Source organism: Sebastes umbrosus, chromosome 1 (genome assembly GCF_015220745.1).
Source record: "Sebastes umbrosus isolate fSebUmb1 chromosome 1, fSebUmb1.pri, whole genome shotgun sequence".
NCBI classification, from domain to species: Eukaryota; Metazoa; Chordata; class Actinopteri; order Perciformes; family Sebastidae; genus Sebastes; species Sebastes umbrosus.
Genome location: NC_051269.1, coordinates 13,830,573 through 13,857,775, shown reverse-complemented (window position 1 = coordinate 13,857,775; position 27,203 = coordinate 13,830,573). Strand labels below are relative to the sequence as shown.

The 27,203-nt window shown below is 40.4% G+C and overlaps 1 protein-coding gene across 6 annotated transcripts in view; it reads right to left on the bottom strand.

Moving 5' to 3' along the window:
• The window catches only part of arhgap9 (Rho GTPase activating protein 9), a 49,691-nt gene that overhangs the window by 9,622 nt on the left and 12,866 nt on the right, over nucleotides 1-27,203 (bottom strand). For 5 of the 6 annotated variants that reach the window (XM_037784779.1, XM_037784770.1, XM_037784800.1 and 2 more), the window contains 14 exons: nucleotides 22,854-23,194; nucleotides 21,531-21,729; nucleotides 20,967-21,358; nucleotides 15,502-15,753; nucleotides 14,598-14,687; nucleotides 9,186-9,254; nucleotides 6,401-6,547; nucleotides 6,112-6,210; nucleotides 5,125-5,186; nucleotides 4,893-4,980; nucleotides 4,234-4,329; nucleotides 3,640-3,738; nucleotides 3,180-3,285; nucleotides 2,660-2,779 (listed from right to left, as the gene is read on the bottom strand). In XM_037784779.1, coding sequence (XP_037640707.1) covers nucleotides 2,660-2,779; nucleotides 3,180-3,285; nucleotides 3,640-3,738; nucleotides 4,234-4,329; nucleotides 4,893-4,980; nucleotides 5,125-5,186; nucleotides 6,112-6,210; nucleotides 6,401-6,547; nucleotides 9,186-9,254; nucleotides 14,598-14,687; nucleotides 15,502-15,753; nucleotides 20,967-21,358; nucleotides 21,531-21,729; nucleotides 22,854-23,075 — 2,041 coding nt within the window. In that variant the 5' untranslated portion in view covers nucleotides 23,076-23,194. The remainder of the gene's footprint in view (nucleotides 1-2,659; nucleotides 2,780-3,179; nucleotides 3,286-3,639; nucleotides 3,739-4,233; nucleotides 4,330-4,892; nucleotides 4,981-5,124; nucleotides 5,187-6,111; nucleotides 6,211-6,400; nucleotides 6,548-9,185; nucleotides 9,255-14,597; nucleotides 14,688-15,501; nucleotides 15,754-20,966; nucleotides 21,359-21,530; nucleotides 21,730-22,853; nucleotides 23,195-27,203) is intronic. The other variant, XM_037784792.1, reaches the window with a different exon arrangement.

Sequence of the window (27,203 nt, the reverse complement as noted above, 5' to 3'; positions counted from 1 at the left end):
TGATGATGCAATGCAACTCATGTACTGTACTATGGATCCTATAGGGTGAAAAAAGATCACATACAGCCCTTCACTATATGGCATGCTACCATTATACTGCTGTATCCTCATATTGTGTTATTTCTGCTAAGGACTGTGATGAACTTGCTTCTGAAAATGAAATCAAATCAGTTTAACCATAATTAACTATAATTAATTATAACATTGAGAGTAGCTAGGAAAGTATTTGTGGAGACATCTTTTAATGAATCAACAGACGCTTCCATTCATCTGAATAGCTTCTTCAGTTTATAAAAACATGCAGAAAATCATGTTGCACCACCTAGTGGACGAGGATGTAGTTGAGGTTACACATCCAGTTGGCATTCGGTCAAAGCTTTAAATCGGCAGTAGGCTGAATGTTTTTGGCATCATTGGGCAAAAATTCCATAATAACCTTTCAGCATATTGTAACTCAAGTGTTCTGAGCGAAAACTAGACTTCTGCACCTCCTCATGGCTCTGTTTTCAGGCTTTAAAAAAATCGTCTCTGGCCAATCACAGGTCATTTCAGAGAGAGAGCGTTCCTATTGGCTGTTCATTCAATGGAGGCAGCTGTCAATTACTCGCGAACTCCGATCAAACGGTCAAACTAGCTTTACATTTGAGGTGAGAAATAGGCATTACAGTAACAGAATATTGATTTATATTTGATCAGGGCTGCCCAGTTTGACCGTGTGATCGGCATTCGCGAGTGATTGACAGCTGCTCCGAGATGGCAAGGCTCCAGCTCAGCTCTGATTGGTTGTTTTCCTCCGGTCTGGGAAATCTTGTAGATGTCATTAGGAGCACCGGAGGACACAGAGGCACGTGATGTTTTTCAGATTACCTGTCTCATACACTACTGTCAGGATAGAGTGACTGTTTTATAAAAATACCTTTTTTTAATTATATTTGCTCCATTTCTACCCACTGCTGCTTTAAAGGAGCTGTAGCTTTTCAACGTTGACCAAATCATTGTTTTATCTTTGCTTGTGGCCTTTGTAATCGCTGAACACATGCAACATCTGGTCGGGAACCTTTGTTGCATGTCTTTCTTCCTGTCTTTGTGTCACCTCGCTACTGCTTGCTATCACATAAACACACAAAAAATACTTTTAGAGAAGGATGTTTTTTTTTTTTTAAAATATGGACAAGAAACTCTAAAAGAACATGATGTTAAAGAGTTCATGTTTGTTTCTAGAATGTTTTACCTTCTTTCAACAAAAGCAAAAACATTCCTGTAGTGATTAGCTATACTTAGAGCGTAGCTAGCCATTTAGAGCACTTTGAATTATTCCTCTTTTTCAGGATACTGCTTTGTCTGAAAGACAGGTCTTGTGGAAGTTGTTGCAGTTGAACGCTAACAAAACAATTGTTTTATCTTAAAGAGTCATTGTAAAAGAGTTTTGAAAATACGGAACATCTTTTCAAAAAATACTCATCGTAGAGGAAGTGTTATAGAAGTGTGACAAATTAGTGAAAAAAAACAACAAGCTGTTGTCTCACTATGAGTCACCAGAACAGTTTCAATGGTCGTTAGCATAGAGTCTCTGAACTCAAATTAGGTACCTCTTTCCTAGAACCCTCACTGTTTTTGGTGAAAGCCTTTTTAACGTTTTTCTGACCCTCATGTTGGTGTGAGCTACTGAGACATTTTAAACTAGATTATTTTACAAGCATGCGAGATTTTAAAAACAGGATTATGGACTATTTGAGCACTGAATGTATTAGTCTGGGTAGTTTGGTTGATGTAACTTGCTGTTTGTTTTAAGTCTGTTGTCTCTTTTATGTGAAATTTTTAATGTTTTTATGTTGTCTTTAACTTTTTGCTGTTTTGTTTTTAAGAATGTTATTTGTATTTTTATGTGGTGCTTGTGTGAATCTTTTACGCTGCCATCTTTGCCAGGACTCTCTTGCAAATTCAATATATCAATGGGATTATCCTGGCTAAATAAAGGTTAAATAAACAAAAATAAATACAAAATTGGACAAAAATCTCCCATCGGTGTTCAATTGGGTTGAGATCTGGTGACTGTGAAGGCCATAAAATATAATTCTGATATGATTTTTATACTCAAATCATTCAGCAGCCTCTGAATGGAAGCATCTGCATTCATTGTGTTTCTTCACTATTGTATTCAGGATTCTCCTTTAATTTGTCACTTATTTGCATCTTTATTTGCTTAGAATATGTAAAAAAACACAAAGGATCGTTTCAGCTTTTAAGAAGGATCCATAAAAGATGTTATGGTTGGTACGGTCATGGGTGAATGCTCTTATTGTAAGTCGCTTTGGATAAAAGCGTCAGCTAAATAAATGTAATGTAATGTCATCATAGTGTAATCAGCAGACAAGCAGTGTGGAAAAACGTAATTTTGGAGAAGCTCTTACTAAACCGACGAGGAGGATTGCGATGCGTATTCACGAGGGGATGTGGCATCACCGCAGGATAAATGCTGAGATTCCCTGCCAGCCATCACAACTGTGATGCAGCTCAGTTAAATAGCTAAATGTATTCAACTTCACGACTAAAGTGTGATGGATAGTTTTAGCTGTAAAAGCGCAGTCTAGTAATATATTATGCACTGTGTACTGCTGAGTAAAGGATACTTGCGTAAAACTTCAAAAGGAAATCTCACCTTTAATGAGCCCTTTCTCCTGCAGCGTCTGCAGAGGAGGTCTCTTTAGGATCAGCTTCTTCAGCCGGGACTTCACTCTCTTCTTCTCCGTGTTCTCCAGGTTGGACGTCGAGCGAGGGACTGCAGAGGGAGGAAAGGAGGAGGTGGAGCAGGAGAAGGAAGACAAGGAGGAAGAGGAGGTCAGTGCGGGGCGTTGGGCTGCGGCGGGGCAGGAGAGTAGATGAGAGGGTATGGTGGTGAGGATGAAAAGCGGGAGGGCCGGGCGACGGCGGAGGTGAGACAGGACTGACGGGGGGATTATTTGCCACGGGGGCCGCGTGAAAATATAAGTGGGCTGGATGGAGGAGAGGATGGAGGAGAGGATGGAGGGATGCAAAAAGCCTGTGTGGAAGTTTAGAAAAACAAAGAGTGATGATGATGATGGAGTGAGAGAAAACTGAAGAGGAGGGCGGGTATGGTTTTATGTGAAGGAAGGAAGTTAGTGTGGAGCCATGAGAGGCATCGCGTGGTGACGACTTACGCGACGTTCTCCTGTCATCCTCGTCTCCGCTGTGTTCCAGCATCTCCACGCTGCCCGCTCGCCTCAGAGAGTACAGAAGGACGTTGTCTAACGGGTTTTCACGGTCCTGGAAGGCAGCGCTCATTGTCATATACAAACATTCCACCACATGCTGTTTAAAGCATCTGTTCATAGTGGCTGCTCAGAAGTCCAACAGAGAAACATTTACACAACGCTATTAAACAAAAAGAGAGCTGTGTGATTTGTCTAAGAAACCAAAATTATGCTTCAATTAAGGGCTCATCTGACAGTGGATTTATGAGGCTGATATATATCTCAATGAAAAATAAAGAAAAAACACAAAGAACAAGACAGGAAGGAGCTAACGGTGTGTTTAAAGTTCAGTAAAAGGTTGATTGATCCAAAGGGAAACCGTTTTAACACTAATAGACAAGTGGTACAACAACTCTGTGTGTCTCACCAGCCTGTCGATGACGTTCTGGATGGTCCTGTACCACTCTTTGATCAGAGAGTCCGTCTCTGACTGCAGCAGGAACTCATTGCCTGTCACGGTCCTCAGCTACAACACACACATTCACCAACCATATTAATGTGGGACGAACTGTCTGCAAAGCTCCCCGGTGAGGAATTCAAATGTATATTTTTCTTTTTTCACACGTCTTATTCAACCAGTTTGTCAGTTGTCATGTGTTAAACTCAATTCATACACACATTTCACTAGAAAACTAATTTTTACAGCTTCCTCTTCTTCACTGAAGGTCACTGTAGTGATGGGGTGAAAGAAAGCGTCCTACTCTCACTTCCCTAATTGATAAGGATCCTTTGCTGACAGAAATATAATGCTATATTTTACTCCTTATCTGCTACCACATGTCTTCACTGTACATCAGCTTACTGCAACTATTCAAGTGAAAATGAAAGGGTCACTGAAGTCTGAACATTTTTAATAAGAGCAGTTTTGTAACGTGTTCATTTATTATGAACATGAGTGTTTGAGGTTGATCACATGATACCTTGAGATCTTTTCACTGGGTTTTCTGATCATGTTTCTTACCTTGAAGACGTTCTTCTTGCTGGACAGCTCGTTGGCCCAGTGCAGCTGTGCTCCTCTTAAATCCACACTGCTCTCAGGGCGACTGTTACCTGGTTTCTGTTTTATCAATAAGCAGGTACACATACAAAAAAAAATCGGGTTTAGTTAATTTTCTCAACGCTTACTTGGCTGAATCAACCCATATTGGTTTCTAAAAATGTGGGTGCCGACCAGCTTTTACACACACACACACAACACCCGCAACAGGTTTGTGTTTCCTGTTTTATAAACAGAAGTGTTGATTTGGGTCATTTCACTGTTAAATCATGCAGAAATGTGTGCAGCGTAATGAACAGAAATATCCAGCTGTGTGCTCACCTTTTGGGTTTGTAAAAAGCTACTGATCTTTGTGCAATGGAACAGTGTCAGCTGGCTTCAAAAGTTACTTCACAATGTTTAAATAGAAAATTTAAAAATCCACCATGTAGAGAAACTCACATCTCCACTTAGAACATAACTCATGGGATTTGGCTGAGGATTTTAAGAAATTAGCTTCATGGAGTGATTTTCCACCCAGTCTATTTATTATATAGCTTACTGGGAAAAAGACACTTATTTATGTTTTTGCAAAGACGCTACCTGGACTAAAGGCATTAAAGACAGTTTGTCTGAGCTCTTACCCAGCTGGAAGGTGTCTGTGATTTAGGATCTTTGAAGAAAACCAGACTGTTCCCGACCAACACCACCCAGGAGGGGCTCCAATTTTTCCTGCAACCCAACAAACACGTATACTGGTCAGGTGTGATCAAGTCCAGCAAATCATACCTGCCTACATTAATTCAAAACACATTATTTACACAAACAAATGCAATCTTATTAAACTTCTTTTGTCTGGAATGGGAGCAGCCTCACCTCAGTTTCCGGCCTCCTTCTGCAATCTTTGTCTTGTTCAAGAGTCCAGCTTTCTCCAACTCCTGAGAACACGTTAAAAGGGTTAAAAGCACAATCTGCAATATTCAAGCAGTAATATTTATATTGCCACACTAATGTTATCACTCAAGTTAGGCAAGAATGGCTTGAATAATGAAATGTTAACAGTAAAGTACAGCAGAGGGCTTTTCCTCTGTGTAATATGCTGCATCCTGAGCGAAACCCATTTAACTTGAATGTTGCATCATTGAAAAAATAGCGGGAGGGGAGCTGCTCTAAAATCTCCCACTGCGGTATGGCCCTGTTTAAGGTGTAAGAGAGAAGACTTAATACCAACTACCAAGTTATAAGTGTTGAGTACATTATATAAAGACAGTGAGGAACAAACTGAGAAAAAGCAGCGGTTTTAAAGGGAGAACAGAGAAAGAGGAAAGCTAGTAGTGGTTTATTTTATTTGAATAGGTTTTGAGAGATCCACCGCTGAGTCTTTGAAGTTTAAGTTCAGTTAATTTGTTGTGCTCAAAGAATTGAAAAATGACATTTGAAAAACATATTTTTCCAGATACAAGTATTCAGATTAATCCAAAGACCTTGCTGCGGACAGTTTTCTCTGTTTTTTCTTAATTTATAGTTCATAGTGAAATCTTTTCAGTGATGTCTGTGGATTATACTGAGTAACCGCTACATTTTTTCCCCTGTAAAGACACAGTGCACGTTCACTCACACAATATATGCAAATAAAACGAAAACTATCTGCTTGACTAGTTTCCCCTAAGGGTTAATAGGGAAATATGTTTTTAGGTGATAATTGGTGACACATTTCTGAAAGCTCTGTGGATGTATTATTATTTTATTTTTAAATATTCGTCTACATACAAATGTTATAAATAAGACGTTTAAATCAATAGAAAATATTATACTCATATACAGGTATTTTCATTTCAAAAGTAAAAAGTAGTGTTTCCTCACCGGTGTGCAGTCATCGCTATCTGGAGAGCTCACAGGAGACGGAGGCTCAACGACGATGTTGGTCACATTACATGAGTAATCTCTGCACTGCTGGGCCATCTGAAAGACAGGAAGTGGCCGTCATCAGTGGCCGTCATTTGTCTGTATGTGTGTATGTGTAAATGTGCATACGTCCAGTGCTTTGTGTGAAAAATGTTTATCTGCATTTCCTCTTCCCTCTGCATGTCTGTGAATACTGTACACACACAGTTTATGACCTTGTGTGTGTATGTGCTCTGGAGGTGAGTACCTTGCCGTTCTCAGGCAGGATCATAGATTGGGAGTGGCTGAGCTGCTGTTTGACATCATGCAGGGCAGCAGAGTTACGGCACCGGGCATCGGCATTGCTGAACGGCATTGTGCTTAGGGTGTCAGAGGAGGCGGCGCGCTGCATGCTCTTCACAGGGGTTAAAGGTCGGGGGTCAAATGTTTGGGGTCAGTGGTGGACAAGGGGAAAGAGCAATCACTCATTTAATGTGCGTGAACGAAAAAAAAATATACAATATGCTCCCATTGTATTTTAAAGTCTCTACTGAGACTATAGAAGAACCTTTTTCTTTATATTATCCTCACTGTATATTTAAGTATTTAGCTGATGCTCTTGCCTTGAGCAAACTTGAATGAGTGCAACAGCACAATCAGCATATATTCCTAAACAATTCAAATCATAAACAAGCAACAGTAAGGAGCAACAGAAAGGTCGAGGCCTTTTCAAAAGTGTAGCATGCAGTTCCTCCCCTAATTTCCTGTTTGAGCTACTGTTGTTGACACATTTGCTATCAACGTACTTTGCAATTACAATTCATGCAAACAAGCATGCAAAACTTGCAACATAATCAAGGAAGACATGAGACATGATGTAACTGTGTGTTCACCTTAATAGTGTAATAGTCAATGGTATGACACCACAAGCAGTAATTTGTATTTCTTCCTATCTGCTGTTGCAACTTTTCATTCCATGTTATACGTAAGATGAGGACCTTTGCTCACTAGCGGGACATTTTTTCTCATTAGTTCATTTTGCTTCAGTGGATGTATTGATGATGATAGTTTTGTTACTCTGACTGATGGACATCAGAGCTGAGGGGTGGGAATCATCAGAGACCCCTCGATACGTTATTATCACAATACTTAACTCACGATACGATTTTATTGCGATTTTATACATTTTGCGATATATTGAGTATTGCCGTAGGATATATTGCGATATATTGAATTTATTACCTTTTTTTCAGCTGCTAATTGCAGTTTTTTTTAACATCTGTTTAATGTAATAAGACACACTTTTCACTCTGTTCATCTCAGAGTTTTCATTCACATATCTTGAGGTCAGAGGTCAAGGGACCCCTTTAAAAATGGCTATGCCAGTTTTTCCTTGCCAAAATTTAGCCTAACTTTGGAGCGTTATTTAGCATTCTTCCCGACAGGCTAACATGACATGTTAGGCACCAATCGATTCCTAAGGTTTTTCTAGTTTCATATGATACCAGTATCTTCTAGAATTTAAGACTTTAAGACTGCTACAACCTCTGAAAGACACAATAGCGCCCCGGCCCACCGGCAGGCTGTTGGATTGTTAAGAGGTTAATAGTTTATCTAATAAAATATCACTACTTGACGTCCGTGTATCGATACAATATTGCGATGCAAAATATTGCGATAATATGCTGTATCGAGTTTTCCCCCCACCCCTAAGAGTCGCTAAAAGCTCTTAAATAATCTTAATAATAGTTCAGATTACAAAGTGCCACAGTCAGGGCACTGGATGCTGGCTTGTAAATCATTCTTATGTGGGTTTAATTGTCACCTCACGTCACACTGCCTCCGCATCTTCAACAGGTTTTCTTATCTTTGTGCTCTCAGTTCTCTCAGTAAACAATCATACAGTGGTAGCCAGTATGAAAACCTTCCACCATGTCAGATCAATTCATTTACATGTATGAACTGCAAATATGAACTGAAGCTAATACTGCTAATAAACATGAGTGCCTGTCTATACTGAGCACTTTACATACTGTCAATTGGGGACAAACTGCAGTTTCCGTGAAGGAAAGTTTAAATTGTTTTGCTTCACTTCACAGGAGGAGCGGTGAGACAAATGCATGCATGTGTATCCTGACTTTGCATGCAAAATATTTATGCTTACAATCCCACGCATGAACAGATACAAGAGTACATGATCGCACACAAATTCCCACAACTTCAACTTTTCATGCAGCAGCAGCCATAATTAAGTACCTTTCCCAATCCCTGTAACCTAGTTTTAACAATCAGACTAAATATCCCTCCTAATGTTTGCCATCTTTTCATGCAAGGAGGATTAGCACTAAGAGCCAAATCTGCTCCTTTGGTAAGAGGAGGCCTTTAAAAGGGCTTTAATACCAAGCGCACCCACACCCCACTGTGATGCAACATGTTGCAGTAAGAACTGCTTGGGTAACAGTCTTTCTTTTTACACCATGAGTTGCTATTTCACCACCTTCATATGCATAAATGCTGATCTCTGAGAATCTAAAGAGCATGGCTGGCATTACTTTAATGTATTCTACAGTAATACAGTGGAGATGCAGTTTTTGCAAATCTAACGACTCGAGTTCATTGATTTTCATGAGGAAAATACCCTCCATCAAAAGCCCTTTAAGCGCTCATAAAACACTTAGGATTACCCTCCCAGTCAGAATAACAAGGAAGAGTTTTCTTCTTTTAAAAGACGAACAGGCAGTCTATGCAGATACTTATGTACAGGCATACTGTTAATTATGTTGATGCTAGATGTGCAAACATAACATGTACCAGGATTGTTCTTATACAGTGACATAGTCAAGGTGGCGGACTACAACACCAGAGCTGTATGATGTATTGTTTTGTTAAGCAAATGCATCCTGTTGTGTAGGGCGAATATGTAAAACTGATAAAGGGAGCTTATCTCTTACTTTAATCTCAGACGGGGTTTTTTTTTTACAAGGTGAAACTCGAGATGAAATGCATTAGCCCTCTGGCGATGAAAGAATGCGGCAGTTAGAGAAGAGTTTCACCTGTTTCATCTGCCAGCCACCGCCGTCAGTATTCCTGTGGTGGCTCCCAAAGAGGAAATCAGGTGACAGCTAGAGACAAAGAGACAGGAAGACAAAGACAGGAAACACAGATGGTCAGTTATTATTTATATTTAATTTTATTTCAAAACGCACCTCCATTTTCTGTATAATTTACCTGCAAAAAATAAGTAAGATCACTTTCAGGCTCTCTAGATTTGTCGCTATTTATGCTACAAAATATTGAATCCAAAATGGCAGTTATTACGGGTAAATTTCACACCCATCTGTAAAAACAGGATGCTGACAAATTTTTTCAGTTAAGATAAGTCATGAAGCCCATCAACACTGAAACTACACCTCTGCCTCGCTGACATCCTGCCAGCTAAAAATGCTTCTCGATTTGCAACCACAGCACAGACACACACATACATGTACTTCTAACTTTGATATAATGCATTCCCCAGCCCCCTACCCTAACCTTAACCTTAACCATCACTATTTAATTCCTTACCCCAACACTCACCAAAACCTAATTCTAACCTGAACCTTAAAACCACGTGTGAACCCTCAAACAGGCCTTTGAAGAGGTGAAGACTGGCAAAAATGTCCTCACTCTGAAGGTTTAAAACTCAAATTGGTCCTCACAAAGAAAGATAGATGTATATACACACACACACACACACACACTCACACACTCACACACACTCACACACTCGTGCCCATATTCAACTGAAATTAAAGAGAGGCAGTTGCTGCCGTTGCTCTGTAAGACTGAAACACACACTGCATAGTACTTGTTTAACTCAGGCATGCCGGTTTTTAGTTATTGAACTGCATCCCACAAGTCCCCACAGTAATTAGCTTGTTGTGAGAATGACAGAGTCTCAATGTCAGAGTCATTAGCAACGACTCTGACAATGACAAGCCAAGTGAGTGAACTATATCAGCATAACAACCACATGAAACACATTCAGCTCCATTTAACAAGCAGGACATTTGATAAGTAAGAAATGAATATGAACTCACCGCATAGGTACTCATTATCTCTGATCACCCAGTTATACAATTCAGGCCAATTTTTTTTGTCCTGTTGAGTTTTAGTCCTCAGCTGTCTGTTGCTTCATGTCATGACACTTTTTTGTCCGAGTGTCAAAGTGTAAAAAAAACATTCATCTGTCCCTCCTGTCTCAGCCTGCAGCTACTTCCCCATTCTAGAGGGAAGCTGCTTTTATCAGCCGGTACAATCACACTCTCACGTACGGCAGCTCAGAACAATCACACCAGACGTGTGTTGTCATTGCCACATTAACCACTGTCCAACGGCTTTTGTCTGCAAGTTTGTAGGCAGAGACAATGATGCTTTACGTCAGTAAAAGTACCATAACGTTTAAATAGTCCTTTACAAGTTAAGCTTTAGCCTTTATAATTTTCCTTAAGTACAGACCAAATATAAAATTACTCGCAATATATGAATAATAGCACCTTTTAAACTGTTGGATTGTTATATTACTGGATTGTTATTACTGAAATATAATGGAGCAGGTCAGCTACTTTGACAAAAATTAAAAAAATATTCTGTAAAAAAACAAAATTATATATATATATATAATAACCAATAAACTACGACTCATAAGACACGCCTCCCACCAACATGAGTCAGTGTTAACACCTTATTGACACATGCTGCTGTTGAGAGTGTGTGGAAACTAGTGAGCAAGTGAGCAGAGAAGTTCAAATAGAGGACTAAAAGTAATAATGGTAGAAACACCCAGCTACTGCTACTCCAAACAGCAGTAGTACTAATACGAATTTGACTAATCCTACTGAAAAAAAGAGAGCAAGCCTAAAAATCAACCATTTCAGGATCACTGTCTTGTATTGAAAAAGTATTGAGACAATATCTACTTTTATATAAATAATAGCTTTAAATAATTCGACATACTTATAAAAACACATCTGGAACAGGATTGTTCGTGTTGTATAGATTATATTTTTTGATACTGTATTGATTCTCAAAAACACTATTGATTTTTAATTAATAGTTTACATGCAAAGATTAACTCAGTCAATACTTTATCTCATTTGCAAAGAGATGCGCCCTCTTAGTGTATGTGCCCTCTCAAAGTAGTGCTGTGATGTTGGATGTATAGGGTACAGTAAATGCAGATCCCACTGTTCTGATTGCATAAAAAAGTAACCTTTCTTACTCAGATTTCATGCAAATGGCGGTGTGTTCTGTATACTATGACCTTTTCCTAAAATTAGATTTAAAAAAAAATCACGAAATATCGCCTTGCTTACAGTATCGCAATATATTGCATCGTAACCCCTTTATCATGATACGTATCGTATCACCAGATTCTTGCCAATACACAGCCCTAGTGTTGATGAAGAGGTACTTCAGCTGTTGGCGACCACTGGTTTATTCTATAACGATGCATCATAGTTAGATAAGTGATGATATGTGTAAGGGCGGCATGGTGTTGCAGTGGTTAGCACTGTAGCCTCAGAGCAAGAAGGTTCCGGGTTCATATCCGGTTTGGGGCCCTTCTGTGTGAAGTTTGCATGTTCTGTGTTAGCGTGGGTTTTCTCTGGGTTTTCCAGTTTCCTCCCACAGTCCAAAGAGGTTTATTTCATATTTATATTTATATTTATATTTATTTAGGTTAATTGTTGACTCTAAATTGCCCGTATGTGTGAATGTGAGCGTGAATGGATGTCAGCCCTGTGATAGTCTGGCGACCTGTCCAGGATGTACCCCGCCTTCGCCAAATGTCAGCTGGCAAATGTCTTGTTTTGTCTGACCAACAGTTCAAGAACCAAAGATGTTTAGTTGATATGGAACAGAGAAAAAAGGAAGCAAATCCTCCCATTTGTGAAGTTAGAACCAGAGAATTGTCAATGTTTTTGCTCAAAGATGAACTTGAACAATTAATCGATGATCAAAATCATTCTTCTGATGATCGACGAAGAAATTAATTGTCTAGTCGTTTCAGCTCTATTGTCAAATACAAAGAATGCTAAATTTCCCTCTTAAAGGGACTGTTTGTAACTTTTTAAGCGTATAAATGTAGCGGGTCGCCACACGTGCGCGCTCGCATATGTGCGTTCGCGTGTGTCCGCTGCCTCCCCTCCTGTGCCTGCCTGTCTTCACTCAGACAGAGCGCGCGTTCTCAGCTCGCTCCACCTCTAGACGTGAACGCGCGCTCACTCCACACTGCAGAAGAGTTAGTTTAGCTCTGAGAATATCTAGTGAATGTACAGTGGACGTTTGGGCAGAAATAAATGCTGCAGCTCCTCCAGACCAACAGAGCTTTCCTGTGTCTTGTGAAGTGATGGAGCTCCTCAGCGAGTAACGTTACCGTCTCGTTACCGACCGGGTGCCGGTGTCTCCCTGCTCTCTCCGGCTGCGGGCGGAGAGAGCAGGGAGACACGCTGCAGAGCTCCGCTGCATCAGCCTGCGCTGATGCAGGAAAAGCCAACACTAAGATCACATCTAAATCATGTTCATGGAGAGACCTTCGTCTGGTCAGCTAACATTACTGCCAAGCAGCTGAAATATAGAGTGATATTGTGCTTTTAGCTGACGTGTGTCGCCTCACTGTTTTGAGCGATGCTCGTTCATGTATATTTAGAGCGAGCATGCGCGAGCTCGACGCTGACTTTCGTTGATTTCACGGCCACAGGTGTCGCTGTTAAGAAGCATTTCTGAAAGTTACAAATAGTCCCTTTAAATGTAGTAGACGACAAGTATAAAGTAAAATGGAAGTACAGGTAACAGTACTAGTACATCAAAAGTAGTTGAACTGACAACGGACAAGGAGTCAACATGGTAAGGGTTACAATTGTTTTTAAAAATAAAACTCTAGACTAGAAAACCCTGTGCCAACAAGTAATATGGGTCACTGAGATCTGAACACCTGGGTCATTAACTTGTGTGGCATGCAGTACAGTTTGCATTATATATCCTTGGTGGAGTTCCTGTTTAATACATGTACTGCAGAATAAAAAGTGACACATATAGGTCAACAGAAAGCATCTCAAACGGACCTGATGGGGGAATCACTGCTTTGATCATGTGGGTATTTTTGATGAGTAACATTAAATTTGAAACACTGACGCAACATTGAGGCAACGCAACCTTGAGATGCAAAATGCTTATCTCTGACGATCTAGATCATGCAACTCATGCGTCGCTTTACTACATAGATGTCATTGTTGATTCAGGTGAATTTCATTCGCTGATGGCGGTTGCATTAATTCCTAAAACCGTGACGTCTGAAACAACAGATGTACTTCCTCACTCAGTGGAAGTTGGACTACGACAGCATCTGTGAGGTCAGGGAGGGGCTTAACACTGATGAGAAGTTTCATTGAGTGGTTTAAATTTAGCAATGTTTTGGATTTAAAAGAGTCCTCTGTCTCCCTCTGTGTGGCCCTAATGGCTTCTGCTCATCTGCATCAGATCAAGAGGCATTACCTTGTTATTCCCTTCAGGGATTAGCCCAACAAAAACACAATTTGAGAGGAGATGTGTGTGTCAGGCAGCAGTTCATAAATAACTAGATAAGGCAGTGAGTCGGTCAGTCGACGATGGGGCAGCTAGAAAGATGTGATCCCTTTTTAATTTGGCCCCTCTCAGCATTTCTCCCTGCTTTAATCTGGAACACAGTCCAGGTCTGGACACCACTCTGGGTGACAGAGAGACGCTGACAATAGAATCATTTGTATGAAACTGGGCAGAAGGTGTGTTTTTGTCTCACAGTGGTTTGTTTTGACTGCGTTTACAGCACAGCACAGCTACATGGGAAGGATTATTTAACGCTATTAATAATTATTTACATCACAGCACAGAGCAATAAGCTAAAGGTGCTAAATTCGAGATAGATAGGGAGCATTTCTATTGCCTCTGCACGGCTCTCAACATGGCGACGGCTGAGCGAAGTTATCAGCTGTAACTGTCGTATGAGCGCAGTGCAGACTGGTGGCCATCAGCTAGCCAGTAAGGCACGCTCACATGCACGAACATGCACTAAAAACCCGGTGCGGCCGGCGCGGCTAACCACTTGAAATTTCAAGAAGATGCTTTTCTTGGGTGTGCACTCATCGTTGCTTTCTGTGGTTAGTTACAGGTGAGGGGTGGAGAGTGTGTAGCGGTGTAGCAGAGTTATCCCAATTAAGTCACGTGACATCATTATGCAAGTGGAACTGCTGTTCTTCATTTTGTCACTACAGTCAAAGCAGATCTCATCTCATCATCCCAAAAAATATCCTGTCATTACCAGCATGGAAGATGTTCCAATTACCAATCTAGGTGTATTGTATATAATTCAGAATCATGTTGTTAAATCACACAATATGTCATCAGGGAGGCTGAATTTGACCACTTCTTCAGAAGTACAGTCGTCTTACCTTGTGCATTGTTCCATTACCAGCTTCAGCAAGTGGTAGCGACAGTTGGCTGGTATCTCTGGGTAACGTCTGAGCTTGTACTGGACCAGTCTGCAGGAGAAACAGAAAAGAAAGATAGATTGTGAAACAGGAAAGGTCTTAGATATATTTTAAGCTATTAACTACAGCCTCAAATGTACGTCTTTGACAGGATCTACAAAAACAGTAAAGGAATATTTTTGCAATTATTGGCAATACTGTTTGCTTATTCGCTTTCTTGTGGAGAGTTAGATAAGAAGATCAATACCACCCTCATATCTGTCCGTTAAATGTGCAACTACTGCCAGCAGCCATGTTGCTTAACTAATGTTTTTACAGTCTGTTTTTCAAAAATGTCAAAGTGTTCCTTTAAAGCTGTCTGTCCATATAATGACCTTGGCTATTAACTTTGTAATATTCAGCAACTCTCCAAATGTTAAGTTCAATGTGACCCTATGCCAAAGTGAAAGGATATAGAGTGACTGCCACTCAAACTCATATAGGAGTCTCCCCGCGTGCTCTAGGCTTCAGCTTCCAGCTGTGGAAACCTGTCCTGTGATCACTGTGTGTGTCTGCATCACCTCATGTCTAAGTAAAGAGAAAATATGCGAGCCAGGGTGCTCTCCTTTAGGTCTTATGAAGTTCTTTGGCTGAAAAAGTCCCTTTTAGTGCTGATACAGTCAAACTATGTGAGCATATAAATGAGCAGACTCTTTTATTCTACACCCTGACCTTTTCCTATCCTCTCCTTTGAGTGAAGAAGCTTTCATCCAGCTCTGAAAACGCCCACCTTTTCAAATTTAAAGCAATTTCAGTGAAAGACAAAAAGAAAATTCAGGAGGAGTAACAAACAGCGAATGAACACAGGCTGTGTTGGGTGCGTCACCTTGTTGGAGGTGAGTCCGCGTGCCCGGCGAGGGGGTTTCCAGGACCTCTCCTTGGTGATGCTGTTGACGTAGTAGCATCTCCCTGTGGGCAGGTCTGAGTACTGCTCCCACAGGTCCATGGCCTGGAGAGGCTGCTGACCTGGGGCAGGGCTAGGGGGCTCCAGCTGCGACAGACGTTTCTCTGGCTGCAGTTCAGTGTAGAGAGGGGAGTCCTGCCAGGACAGCTGAGACATATAGGACTCTCCTGGGACCTTGTAGGCAGAAACAGGACATGTAAATGTACAAAACAATAGGACTCACCACTTTATAGACAAGAATAAATGGTACTAATTGGACATAAGTTCTATTTCTTTTTTTTCTTTGTTGCACTGAAACAGGACACAACTACAAAACTTAATTTCAATACATTTCTTAATAATTTCCTAAAACAGCTGGGCGCAGTACTTTTGAGCAAAAGTTACTCCAACGAGAGTAAATAGTACTTTTGTTTGAGACTATTTTCAGCTGCAGATTGATACACATTTGGCGCGCTAATGAGTGTTTACAGCAGCAGGATAATCTATGTGTTACTGACTCAAAATAACCTTCAGTGCATGTTTATTATCATGAAGGAATATGTCACCCAGTGCAACCTGTGGCTGTGTCTTCTTGTTTAACAAAAATGAAGCTTTATGGCACAGAACAATATGATTATCAGTCTCTGCTTACACAGATAATGCTTGTTTGTTGATAATATTTATTGTTGGTTTTGGTCTTTTCATGGAATTTGCTGACAATACAACATGGAATACTACCAGCATTATTTTTAAATTACCTAAAGTGAATGGATGCATATTTGTTGTTCTGTTTGTGCATTAGTACGGTAATGTTACCAAAAGGCTCTGTGTATGTGTTTGTTAACAGGGTTTGTATTCATCCAAATCAAGTCCTAAGGAAAGTATAGTAAGTGTTGTATGCTGCAGATATTGTATACAGTCAACATAAGCTTGACTTCATTATGTGAACAAGAATGTGTGTGTGTGTTCAGAAGAGGGGCACATAACAAGTAGCAGACAGCAGTGCCTTGAACAAAAACACAGACAGAAACCACAAAGAGAAATAAATCCCACCGCCTTTTACTATGGAATAACCCGGCAGACACTGGCTTAAGACAGAGCTTATAGAAAACGCACATGCTCACCCAGAGAGGAAGGACCAACATAACAGCTACAAATCCAATGAAATTATTGAAGAGATATGCGCGGAGGATCATCTTTCCAAGAAATATAGCTGAGACATAATTCACTAACTGATTGACTGGCTAGCTGGTTGATCCCATAATATCACAGATGACTGAGGGAGGATGGTGTGTATGGATGCATGAGTGTGAGTGTGTGTGTATAGTAGTTTTCTCCAGGGGGCAGCACTGAGACTTGAGCTCACCTGAAGCTTCCTGTCTCACTGTTTTCTACTGTTCACCTCAGTTGATAAAGTAAAACATCAAAGTACGTGTTTCTCAACAGTGGAGCATGGCTGATTGACAATATGAAATGCAAAGCACTTTTACGTCATTTTAAAATGTATAACTTGACAACAGTAGGTTTCCAGGGAAAAGGCTTATGTACTATATTGTAAATGTAAATACAAAGGGAAAAAAACATTTAATTTGTTTTGCAAATTTCCACAATTAAAAGAAAAAAACTGTGTCAGTAGAAAAACTTTAAAGACCATTCAGAAAGCCAGGCACAATGTAAGGAAGTTTCTGTCTTTTTGTGTGTATGTATGTATTACTGCTATTTGAAACTCATTTCCACCAAACCTAGTTTGTAATTTGCATTTTGACTGCATTATGAATGAGATTTTGAGTCAAAAGTACCTGTGGGTGCAGAAATTTCTACCTAAAATTAAAAAAATTATAAAAAAAAACCTCATATAGACTTATCTGGCAGTCAGAATATCTGCTTTGAGAAAGGTCTATCAATAAACTTGTCAAACAGCATGTAAAGTATTACAATAATTACTTCCTAAAGTATGATTCTTGCCACTACAAAAGATAAATCATTTCACTGAGACAAGTAGCTTGTTTATAAATCCAGTTAAAGATGAACAAACATGGTTATACAATGGTTATCACTGACATCATTACCTGTTCCCAGAACAATGAGCCATTTTGTCCTACGTGTGTGTGTGTGTGTGTGTGTGTGTGTGCATGTGTGTGTGCATGTGTGTGTGTGTGTGTGTGTGCGTGCGTCAGCAGCCTTTTCATTGGTTAGTTGACTCCTTGATCTTAATCAGAATCGACTATTCAGACACTTCCTCTTCCACCTCTTCTTCAGGTTTGACGTTATCACATTCATCAGAGCTGTGATCAAGCGTTTAGTCACAGTTGGTTGCACACTCATTGTGATTCTACCACAAAGTGGCATCAGCAAGAGAGAGAAGCTGTATTTACAGATCAGAGACATGAGAACTGGTCAGTACTGGATCGATATGGATGTACTGTACTGCAATATTGTGTTTAGTCTAATAACTGGTATGACTGGGAAAAGTGGGATATGTGACAGAGAAGAAATTGTGAACTTTTATCACATTTCATCACTCTCTTTCTCTCCTTGTGTTTACTGTCGTACACTATAAGGCCAAAAGAATGTGGACACTCCAACCCACATCATGGTATTCTATATTATATTTGAGACAGTATTGTGTCTCCAACTTTGTGGCAACAGTTTGGTGAAGGCCAGCCCATTTCCTGTTTCAACATGACATTGCCCCTGTGCACAAAGCGAGGTTCATAAAGACGTCTGGTGTGTAGAGAACTCAACTGACCTGCACCTGGACTTTACCATGCAACTGCTTCAGGATAAATCTGAGTGGGAGCCGGGCTTTATCGCCCAACATCAGTGGCCGACCTCACTTCAACTCTAGTGGCTAAATGGGAGCAAATCCCTGCAGCCAGGTTCCACAATCTTGTGGAAACCCTTAACAGAAGAGTGAAGGCTATTGTAGCAGCATATTAGTGCCCATTCATGTTTAACCATTACTCATAGGTACAATGTCCAGGTGTCTACATACTTTTGGCAATGTACTGTACAGGGAAATTAAAGCCAAATTAAGGCCATAAAAACAACCTTTAAAAAATGTAAATCAGTCAGTTTTATTTCTTCAAATGGGATTCTGCCCCCTGGAGGACAAAGATTAAATCTAATTGAAATTCATCATCAGTGTGGCAGCACATAAAAAAAAAGGTGAGAGAGTTTTCTGGATGAAAAACAGGCCGTTATGACCTGAATGTGGCAGCAATTATCCTGCTCACTGGTATTAAAGGCTCGAGAGAAGGAGGTCCACAGAGAGAGAGGGTCAGATACAGAAATAGACAGGGTGGAAGAGAGAATGAGAACGATAAAAAAGAGCACTGTCATTTCCACTGAGATCACAGCTATCCAAAGTCGGAAGTCACCGGTGCATGCACGGTTCAGTGGAAGCAAAACTGGGCTGTGGGAGCTTCCCTCAGTTGAGAGACAGATAACCTTCAGTATTTCTTGTGTAATCCCTTCTGATGTAATACAGGGAAGCTCCGACGTCATCACAATGCTAACTTGATTGCTGCTCTAGGAGGATTATTAAGGTCAAGTACAGAAGTAAATCAAATACAACCTCTGCTGCAACAGTCGTCTGTCTTTTTTCATTATCAGTTTTGTAGTTGTAGAATTATTTGTTTCCACCTGAAAAAGCTTCTCTGTTTGAATTAAGAAAAAAAAAAAATCTCAATAATTCTGCTAAGATCTAAAGGCAAACCGAAACACCTATAATTTAACTTTCTCAAATTATACCCTGCACAGTTACAAGGCTAAAAACCACCAGCTGGTTTATTACAGTTTGGGTGTTGTGATCTGTAAATCCATCAGATTAGAGATTTTGCTAATGATAGGAAGTCAAAATGAATCTAATCCCACACTTCCTTAAACACCAGCTACATGTCATGGATTAGTTTGAACTACTTCCCATAATTTACTTCACTGTTCTTCATACAAACTAGGATCAGAGGAAGCATGAAGTAACAGTTGAATATACAGTTGTGACTGTCGTTCAGCCTTTTAAAATTTTTTGACAAGTAACTGCAGGCTATCAGATGATAGCCTCCCCTTAACCCTTTAAAACCTTGATAACTGTTAATGGTAGTGGTAGTACAGTAGGATTGACTGAGGGTGCCAGTTAAAGTATTTGGTGACGGAGAGCACATACATCCAAAAACTTTAACAAGTGCTGGATTAATTTGTTGTGTTGCTTGTGTTTGCTTGCTGTAAACTAATTTGAGATGGACTTTCTGTACAAAATGTGAAATTAAGCTCAGTTTGTGTCAAGAGACATCATAAAATATAGAAAAATGAACAGTAAAATATTGACATGGGAATGTGCAAAAGTTCACAGTATGAAGTATAAGGTACAAAGAATATGCGCATGTAGGGAGATAGTAGAGATGTGATGCATAGTGTCAGATGTGGACACAAACTGACCACTACTTTCAATATTTGCAAATGAATAGAAACACTTGACATGACTAGACATGGATGTGTGTATGGAGAAGCTTACAACGTCACTTCAAATCTTTGCACACACTGTTTGAAACATTGCTCTATTACATTCAATTTATCGGTACTGTGAGCAGATCTTTGGTCGGACTTCTGCTGTCAATTATTTTGTGAAAGGCATCGATCTCACTGGGCCAAAAGTTTACTCAAACAGAATTGAAAGTGAACATGCCATATTTTGGTTTAATTAAATGGAAACTGATATTTGTCACCCTATGTTTTATTCCCATATTTTTATCCATTATGACTATTGATCACTGTGATTTATAACTAGGGGTGTCAAGATTTCGGTTTTAAATCAGAACGCAATAGAAATTAGCCTCCAATTTCAACCATCGAAATCAAAGGCTGGATTCAGCATTGTACTTTTTTCTCACCGACCCACCTATTTAAGTGTGTCCAAAGAGAAAATACAGCTGGTCTAAAACTATTTTAACCAGCACAAAAATCACAATTTACCAACATAAGCCACCATGTTCTGAACAGACACATCACATTACAAACACTAACTAAACATTTGCATTTTGCAACATGAAACAGCAAACTTTAACTACTCAGTCCAGCACTTGGGACTAGGCAGGCATGATGGGAAATGTGGGCCGTGTCGCTACAATACTCAGGGCACTTCCTGCATCGAAAATCGAACTGAATTGTGGATTTGGGGAATCGTGTCACCCCTACTTATAACTTCAACATAAATCATCTAAAACACCAGCAAAAGTTAACACAGAAAGTAGTCCCCATGAAATAAAAGTGGACAAAAATAATGAGAATAACACACAGGTTTACAAATACAGTACAGAAATTCCCCTTTAGGGCTCCAGTGTGGCTCTGCTGTGTGAACCAGATGTTTGAGTAACATCTGTTGGGGGTTAGTAGGCTTTGCCTCTGCCTACCTGCAGATGAATGTTCTTGCCGGAGGCTCCCACCATGTCCCATTGGCTACACGACTTCTTGGGCACCCTGTGGTTGACGCGGTTGCTGAAGCCGCCGCCCACCTCATCGTACGGGTTCTCTACCAGGTTTTCGGGCAGGTTGCTGGAGCTCTGGCTCCGAGTGATCATGGGGACCACCCTGGGGTTCAGTTGTTCCGTTTGTGGTGCTGTGGAAGCTGTGGGGCACCCAGGGACCATGAGGTGGCCTGACGGGGAGATGGGCGAGTTGGGGGTAAAGGTGAAACCAGACCAGAGGGGCATGGAGGGGAAGCGGCCTCCACCCGTGCTGGTGTTGTTGTCCAGCCCCTGGAAGGAGTTGAGGTTTTCCATGGAGTGGAAGATGGGTTTGTTCACTGAGGGAGGAAGGTCAAAAAAGTCTTATTTTCCACAGATCAATTAAAAACATATTTTCTTTCAAACATCACACAAGTTTGTGTTGTTTTTCTACTCGTATAATACAGAATTAAACGGAATAACACACCCTAAATGTTTTCTCCGACTCTCTGTCTTCCTCTCACACTTTACCTTGACAGTGTTCATTATAGGTCATCTCTTTTGGGCCAGGAGAGAGCGACACCCTTGGCAGTATCCTGAGGTTGGAGTTCAGCGAGGCAGACACGACCAGGCGCTGTGGCGAGGGCATCGGTGCAATGGCCACTTCTGCCACATACGTGGCGGGAACATACAGTGGCTTTGTTTTACTGGCCGCCCCAATCCGCCGCACCTGTCAAACAACAAACAGATTTCCAAATGCTTTTGCTATTTTTTCTCCCATATAAATCCACTTAGTTCAACCGAGCGGCAACCAACACAGCTGAGGCTTAAACGCTGTGCGGAAATGTGTTGCGCTACAGTTCCTGTGCAACAGGAAAAACCCACAACTTCTCTTTTGAAATACATGGTGAATCTTTTTTTTAAATACTTTATGGTCTCCATGGCTAATGTCTCCTTTTTTAATGTTAGTGGCCATTTGATGATACTGCATATACCATGACATGATGGATATTTGTCAACTGTCAGAGATTTTAGAAGGAGTGCAATTATACACACATCACATGGAGATGCAATGCCGTTGAAAGTAATAACCAAATAATTTCTTAATTTAAATTGTGATATAAACTTAAATGTTTGATTAAAGAATTTATCCATATTATCCATCCATGTTTGAGAGTGTGTACTTGGTACTTGGAGGTGTCTCAAATTGTCACCTATAAAAGCCATGGTGCAAATTTGAATTCCCTGACTCCAGTAAGTAGTAAGATGGTCGTATAGTAGTTAAAAGGTTAAGCCTGTTGAATAGTTTATTTTTCTTATTGTCAATCAATTTCTTAAAAAGGGCTGAAACCAACAATGAACTGATCCTACAAACAAGTATTTCCTGTGTAGGTAAAGCCTGATATAGATTATTCCTCTTAAAGGACCAGTGTGTAACAATTAGGGGGATTTATTGGCAGAAATGGAATATAATATTAATAATTATGTTTTCTTTAGTGTATAATCACCTGAAAATAAGAATTGTTGCGTTTTCGTTAACTTAGAATGAGCCGTTTATATCTACATATGGAGCGGGTCCTGTCCACAGAGTCCGCCATGTTGCACCGCCATATTTCTACAGTAGCCCAGAATGGACAAACCAAACTCTGTTAACTTTTCCTGCCTGGGCTGGAGTCGATAAGGATACTTGCTCCCGTCGCCGCCGCCGCTCTCTCTCCCTTGCTTCACCACTCACTTCCCTCGTACACACACACTCTGCGCACTGGCTCTGCTCCAAATGACGTACGCTAGTCTTACAACAAAATCGTTGGTTCCATCAACACAAGACAAGCTATAGATGAACTGTTTTCTCACCTGCCACCAGTCAGTGTTGGTCTTTTTCAGGAGAATGAACCGTTCGCCCTCCCTGATGCAGACTTGCCGTCCATCAGCCCCTCGGTAGCTGTAGTCATACTGGGCCTCGAGGACCACTGTGCCGCTGGGGACCCCACACACTGTCATTCCCCTGGGGGTCACCACAGGCGCTGCAGCAGTCTGCTGGTGCCCCACAGAACGCCGCCAAGTCCCTGACAGCATGGCTCTCCACACAGTCCTGTTCAGCAAGCTGTGCTGGAAGCGTGCTGATGGTTGACACTGGTGATACTGGTCGGGTTAGCGCAGGGCAGGTGAGAATGGAGCCAGGCCAGTGCCATGCTCTGAAATAGAAGAGAAATGGACAGAGAGGTGCAGAGAGAGAGAGAGAGAGAGAGAGAGAGAGAGAGAGAGAGAGAGATAGATTACTAAAGCTGTCAGAGAACAATGAAAAACTGTCACCGGGCTGTGTGCAGGTTCAAAGGGAGAGAACATGAATCCTTTTAGTGCTAAAAATGGAAGTCTGGGTTAATCTGGGGAAAATCACCAACATGTATGACAACATTAGAAATCTATTCTCCATTTGTATCTACATCAAAATAATTTGGATCATTTAAGCAAAAATGACAAACATTCACGGCTTCCAGTGTCTCAAAAGTGAGGAGTTTCTGTTTCCTCTGTTTCATAACATTATAAACTGAATATCTTTGGATCTTTGAATGGTTTCGGACTGTTAGTTAGACAAAACAAGACATTTTTAGACATCACCGTGGGCTTCTGGAAATTGTGAAGGGCATTTTTCGCTATTTACTGGCGTTATAAACCAAACGATTAAAAGCTTATTTGCTTCCTGGTGGAGAGTTAGATGAGAGGATCGATACCACTCTCACAGCTAGCAGTCGATTAGCTTAATTTAGCACAAAGACTGGAAATGGGGAAACAGCCCGGCTCTGTCCAAAGGTAATAAAATCCACCTACCAGCACGTCTAATGCTCAGTAATTAATGCGTTATGTCTTGTTTGTTTAATCTGTACAAAGAACTAAGTGTAAAACATCAGCTGGTTGCCAGGCAACGGCTCAGAGCCACAGTGTTAAGGCATGGTCTCACGTGCGAAATTAACATTACATCCCATTCACTTCCATTCTATGCGAGCGAAGGGGTGAAAAAACACTCGCTTCAACTTTGGTGGACTTTCAGTTTGAATACCACCTCGGCAGGCGATGGTCACCTTCCTGCATTCGTTCATGTGTGACCATGTCTTTAAGCAAAGCTAAGATAACCGGCTACAGACGTAGCTTCATATTCAACGGACAGATATGAGCGTGGTAGCCTATGTACTATCTTCTCATCCAAAAATAACTCTCCACCAGAAAGTGAAGAAGTGTATTTCCAAAAATGTCAAACTTTTGCTTTGATCAATCAATTGAGAACATCATTTTCAGATTAATCAATATTGAAAACAATCTTTAGTTGCAGCCCTTTTTGTAAATAACAAACAAAAAAAACAACCCTGTTTGTAGAAAGCTGTAACCACTGCATTAGAATTATTATAATATATTATAATGATATATTATAATGACTGACTTTTCATCAATTGATTAATTATTTAGACTATGAATTAAAATCCATTTACAATAACATAAACAGAGAAAAGCAGCAAAATCATCAAATTCAAGCTACTTACATTTAGTTAATACAGATCGACTAATAGATTAAATGAAAACATGTTTCCACTTCCAATTTTAATGTACTTGACAGACATGAGGGTGAAAATAAATCACTGTCACTCCAGATATTTGCACACCGCCACTTTTCTATTGTCGTTTCATCCTGGTAGAACTAAGAGACACGTGTGAGTGAATAACTCATGCGTTTGGAGGATGTTAGGAGCGCACTATACTCAAAATAGCATCTGTCTCCGTCTCTCCACCTGAGCCAGCATCCCCAAGCTAAACCCCTGCTCTACCCAGCCAAGACCCGCTTACATAAGACAACATCTAACTTTCTGCCAGACACATAGCAATACAGCCTCACACACAGTTCATGCACCCACCCCCACACGCACACCCTTGCAAATACTCACTCACACACACACGGACACATCCCCACAACATCTCTAGGCACCTAGCAACAGTGCTTCAGTCACAGTCAGGCCCAACCCATCTCAGTCTGGGTGAGAAGAGGAGAGGCAGCAAACAAGAGAGGTTCCAGAAAATTAATAGAGACATGCATGTTTATTACTGAGGATAAAGGAGGGCAGAGAGAATTAGAAACTGTTAGATGGACAAGACAAACGAAAGAAGACATGTCTGAATGCCTGGGGTATACCAGAAAAAGAGTGCAAACAGAGCAGGTAGTCAGAACTACAATAAGAAACTGAGACATGGAGGAATGGATGAAACTGGATGGAGCTGTGAGCCATGTGAAGGCAATGGAAGAGAGGGCAGAGGGCTAGCTGGCTGAACCTTAATAATCCCACTGTTATTAAAGTACAGGAATGAATCTGTGACCCCCACGGCTACAGAGAATTACAGTGAAATCCCTCAGTAGCAGCATCTGGGCTGCAGCACTGCCGGCCTGCCTGGCTATAGCTAGCTAACACTGGAACAGACGAACATTTCCAAGGCGCTTCATCAAAATATAATGAATCAGAATAAAAACCACTCCACATTGGGAATATGAAAATACGGTAGACTAGACTGGCATCTGTTGAGGTCTCTTCACTCACATTACACGAGTGGATACAGCTGGCTTACTGCAGGTCGTGACATTGTACATCAAACAGTCAATTTTATGTTTCTGTGATTGTCAAAAAAAATGATATATACACTAGGGCTGCATATTGGCAAGAAACTGGCAATACAATATGTATTATAATACAGGGGTTATGATTCAATACATTGCGATATATTGCGATACTGTAAGCAAGGTGATATATTGCGATTTTTAAAATCTAATTTTAGGAAAACTGTCATAAGGGCGAGGCTCCATTGTATTCACTATATTACAGAAGCCTTCATTATCTATGGCTGAAGACAGATTACAACACTGCTATGTAGTGGTCGGGGTTTAAAGATAACACAAAATGAACCACTGTCTGCCACGAATCGTTGCATGTAAACTATTAATTAAAAATCTATAGTGTTTTTGAGAATCAATACAATATCACAAAACATAATACCGCGATACTCAAGTGTTTCGATATTTTCTTACATCCCTAATACATACATATATTTATTTTTTTACAAATATGTAGGACAAATATCTATTAAGGTAAAAAAACAACCATGCCCCATAATCAATGAGAGAATCAGACGTACAGAAGTGTATTTATTGCAATTCTTAAGAAGTCAGACTGTGTGTGTAATTAGGCCTTTCATAATAATCAAATTATCGACTCATCGTACAATATATGGACATGACCTTGATATTGCCAGTTGTGTTTACATGCGTGATTGTTTCAAGGTTTTCCCTACCATTATAAGACATTTTTGTTAACAGAGCTCGAGAGTCCATTGAATGTGATTTCATTTTATTTATTTATTTAGAATATTTAATATTGTTTGATTTTTTCAATTCCAATGTCTGAATATTCTTAAGAATTAAAAGTTCACTGGTCTTTGAAAGGGTGTATTTGCACTAATGCTATTATATTATCATTATATCAGTGGCATAAAATGGTCTTAAAGTGGCAGTAGGCAGTATATTTTTGGCATCATTGGGCAAAGATTCCATAATAACCTTTCAGTATATTGTAATTCAAGTGTTCTGAGAGAAAACTAGACTTCTGCACCTCCTCATGGCTCTGTTTTCAGGCTTTAGAAAATCTAGCCTGTGAGGGGAGACTTTGACCAATCACAGGTCATTTCATTGAGAGAGCGTTCCTATTGGCTGTGCTCCGGTCATGTGACTGGAACTTGCCGTTCCTTCACCAGTTTTCACAATGACGGCGGCGTCACAAACTTTCTCATTTTACAGCTAAACCGTGCACTACAAGATGATTGTGAAAACATTTGAGGCGAGAAATAGACATTAACGTTACATAATACTGATTCATATTTGATCAGTGCGGCCTAGTTTGACCGTTTGGTCGGAGTTTGCGAGTGATTGACAGCCGGCTTTCATAGATGGCAGCGGACCTCAGATCAGCTCTTACTGCATGTTTTCCTCTAGTATGTGAAATCTGGCAGATGTTATTAGGAGCACCGGAGGACAGCGGAGGACAGCGGAGGACACAGAGGCACGTGATTTTTTTCAGGTTACCTGTTTCATGTACTACTGTCACGATATAGCGACCGTTTTATAAAAATTACTTTTTTTAATCATATTTACCAATCTACTTCAGCTTTAAA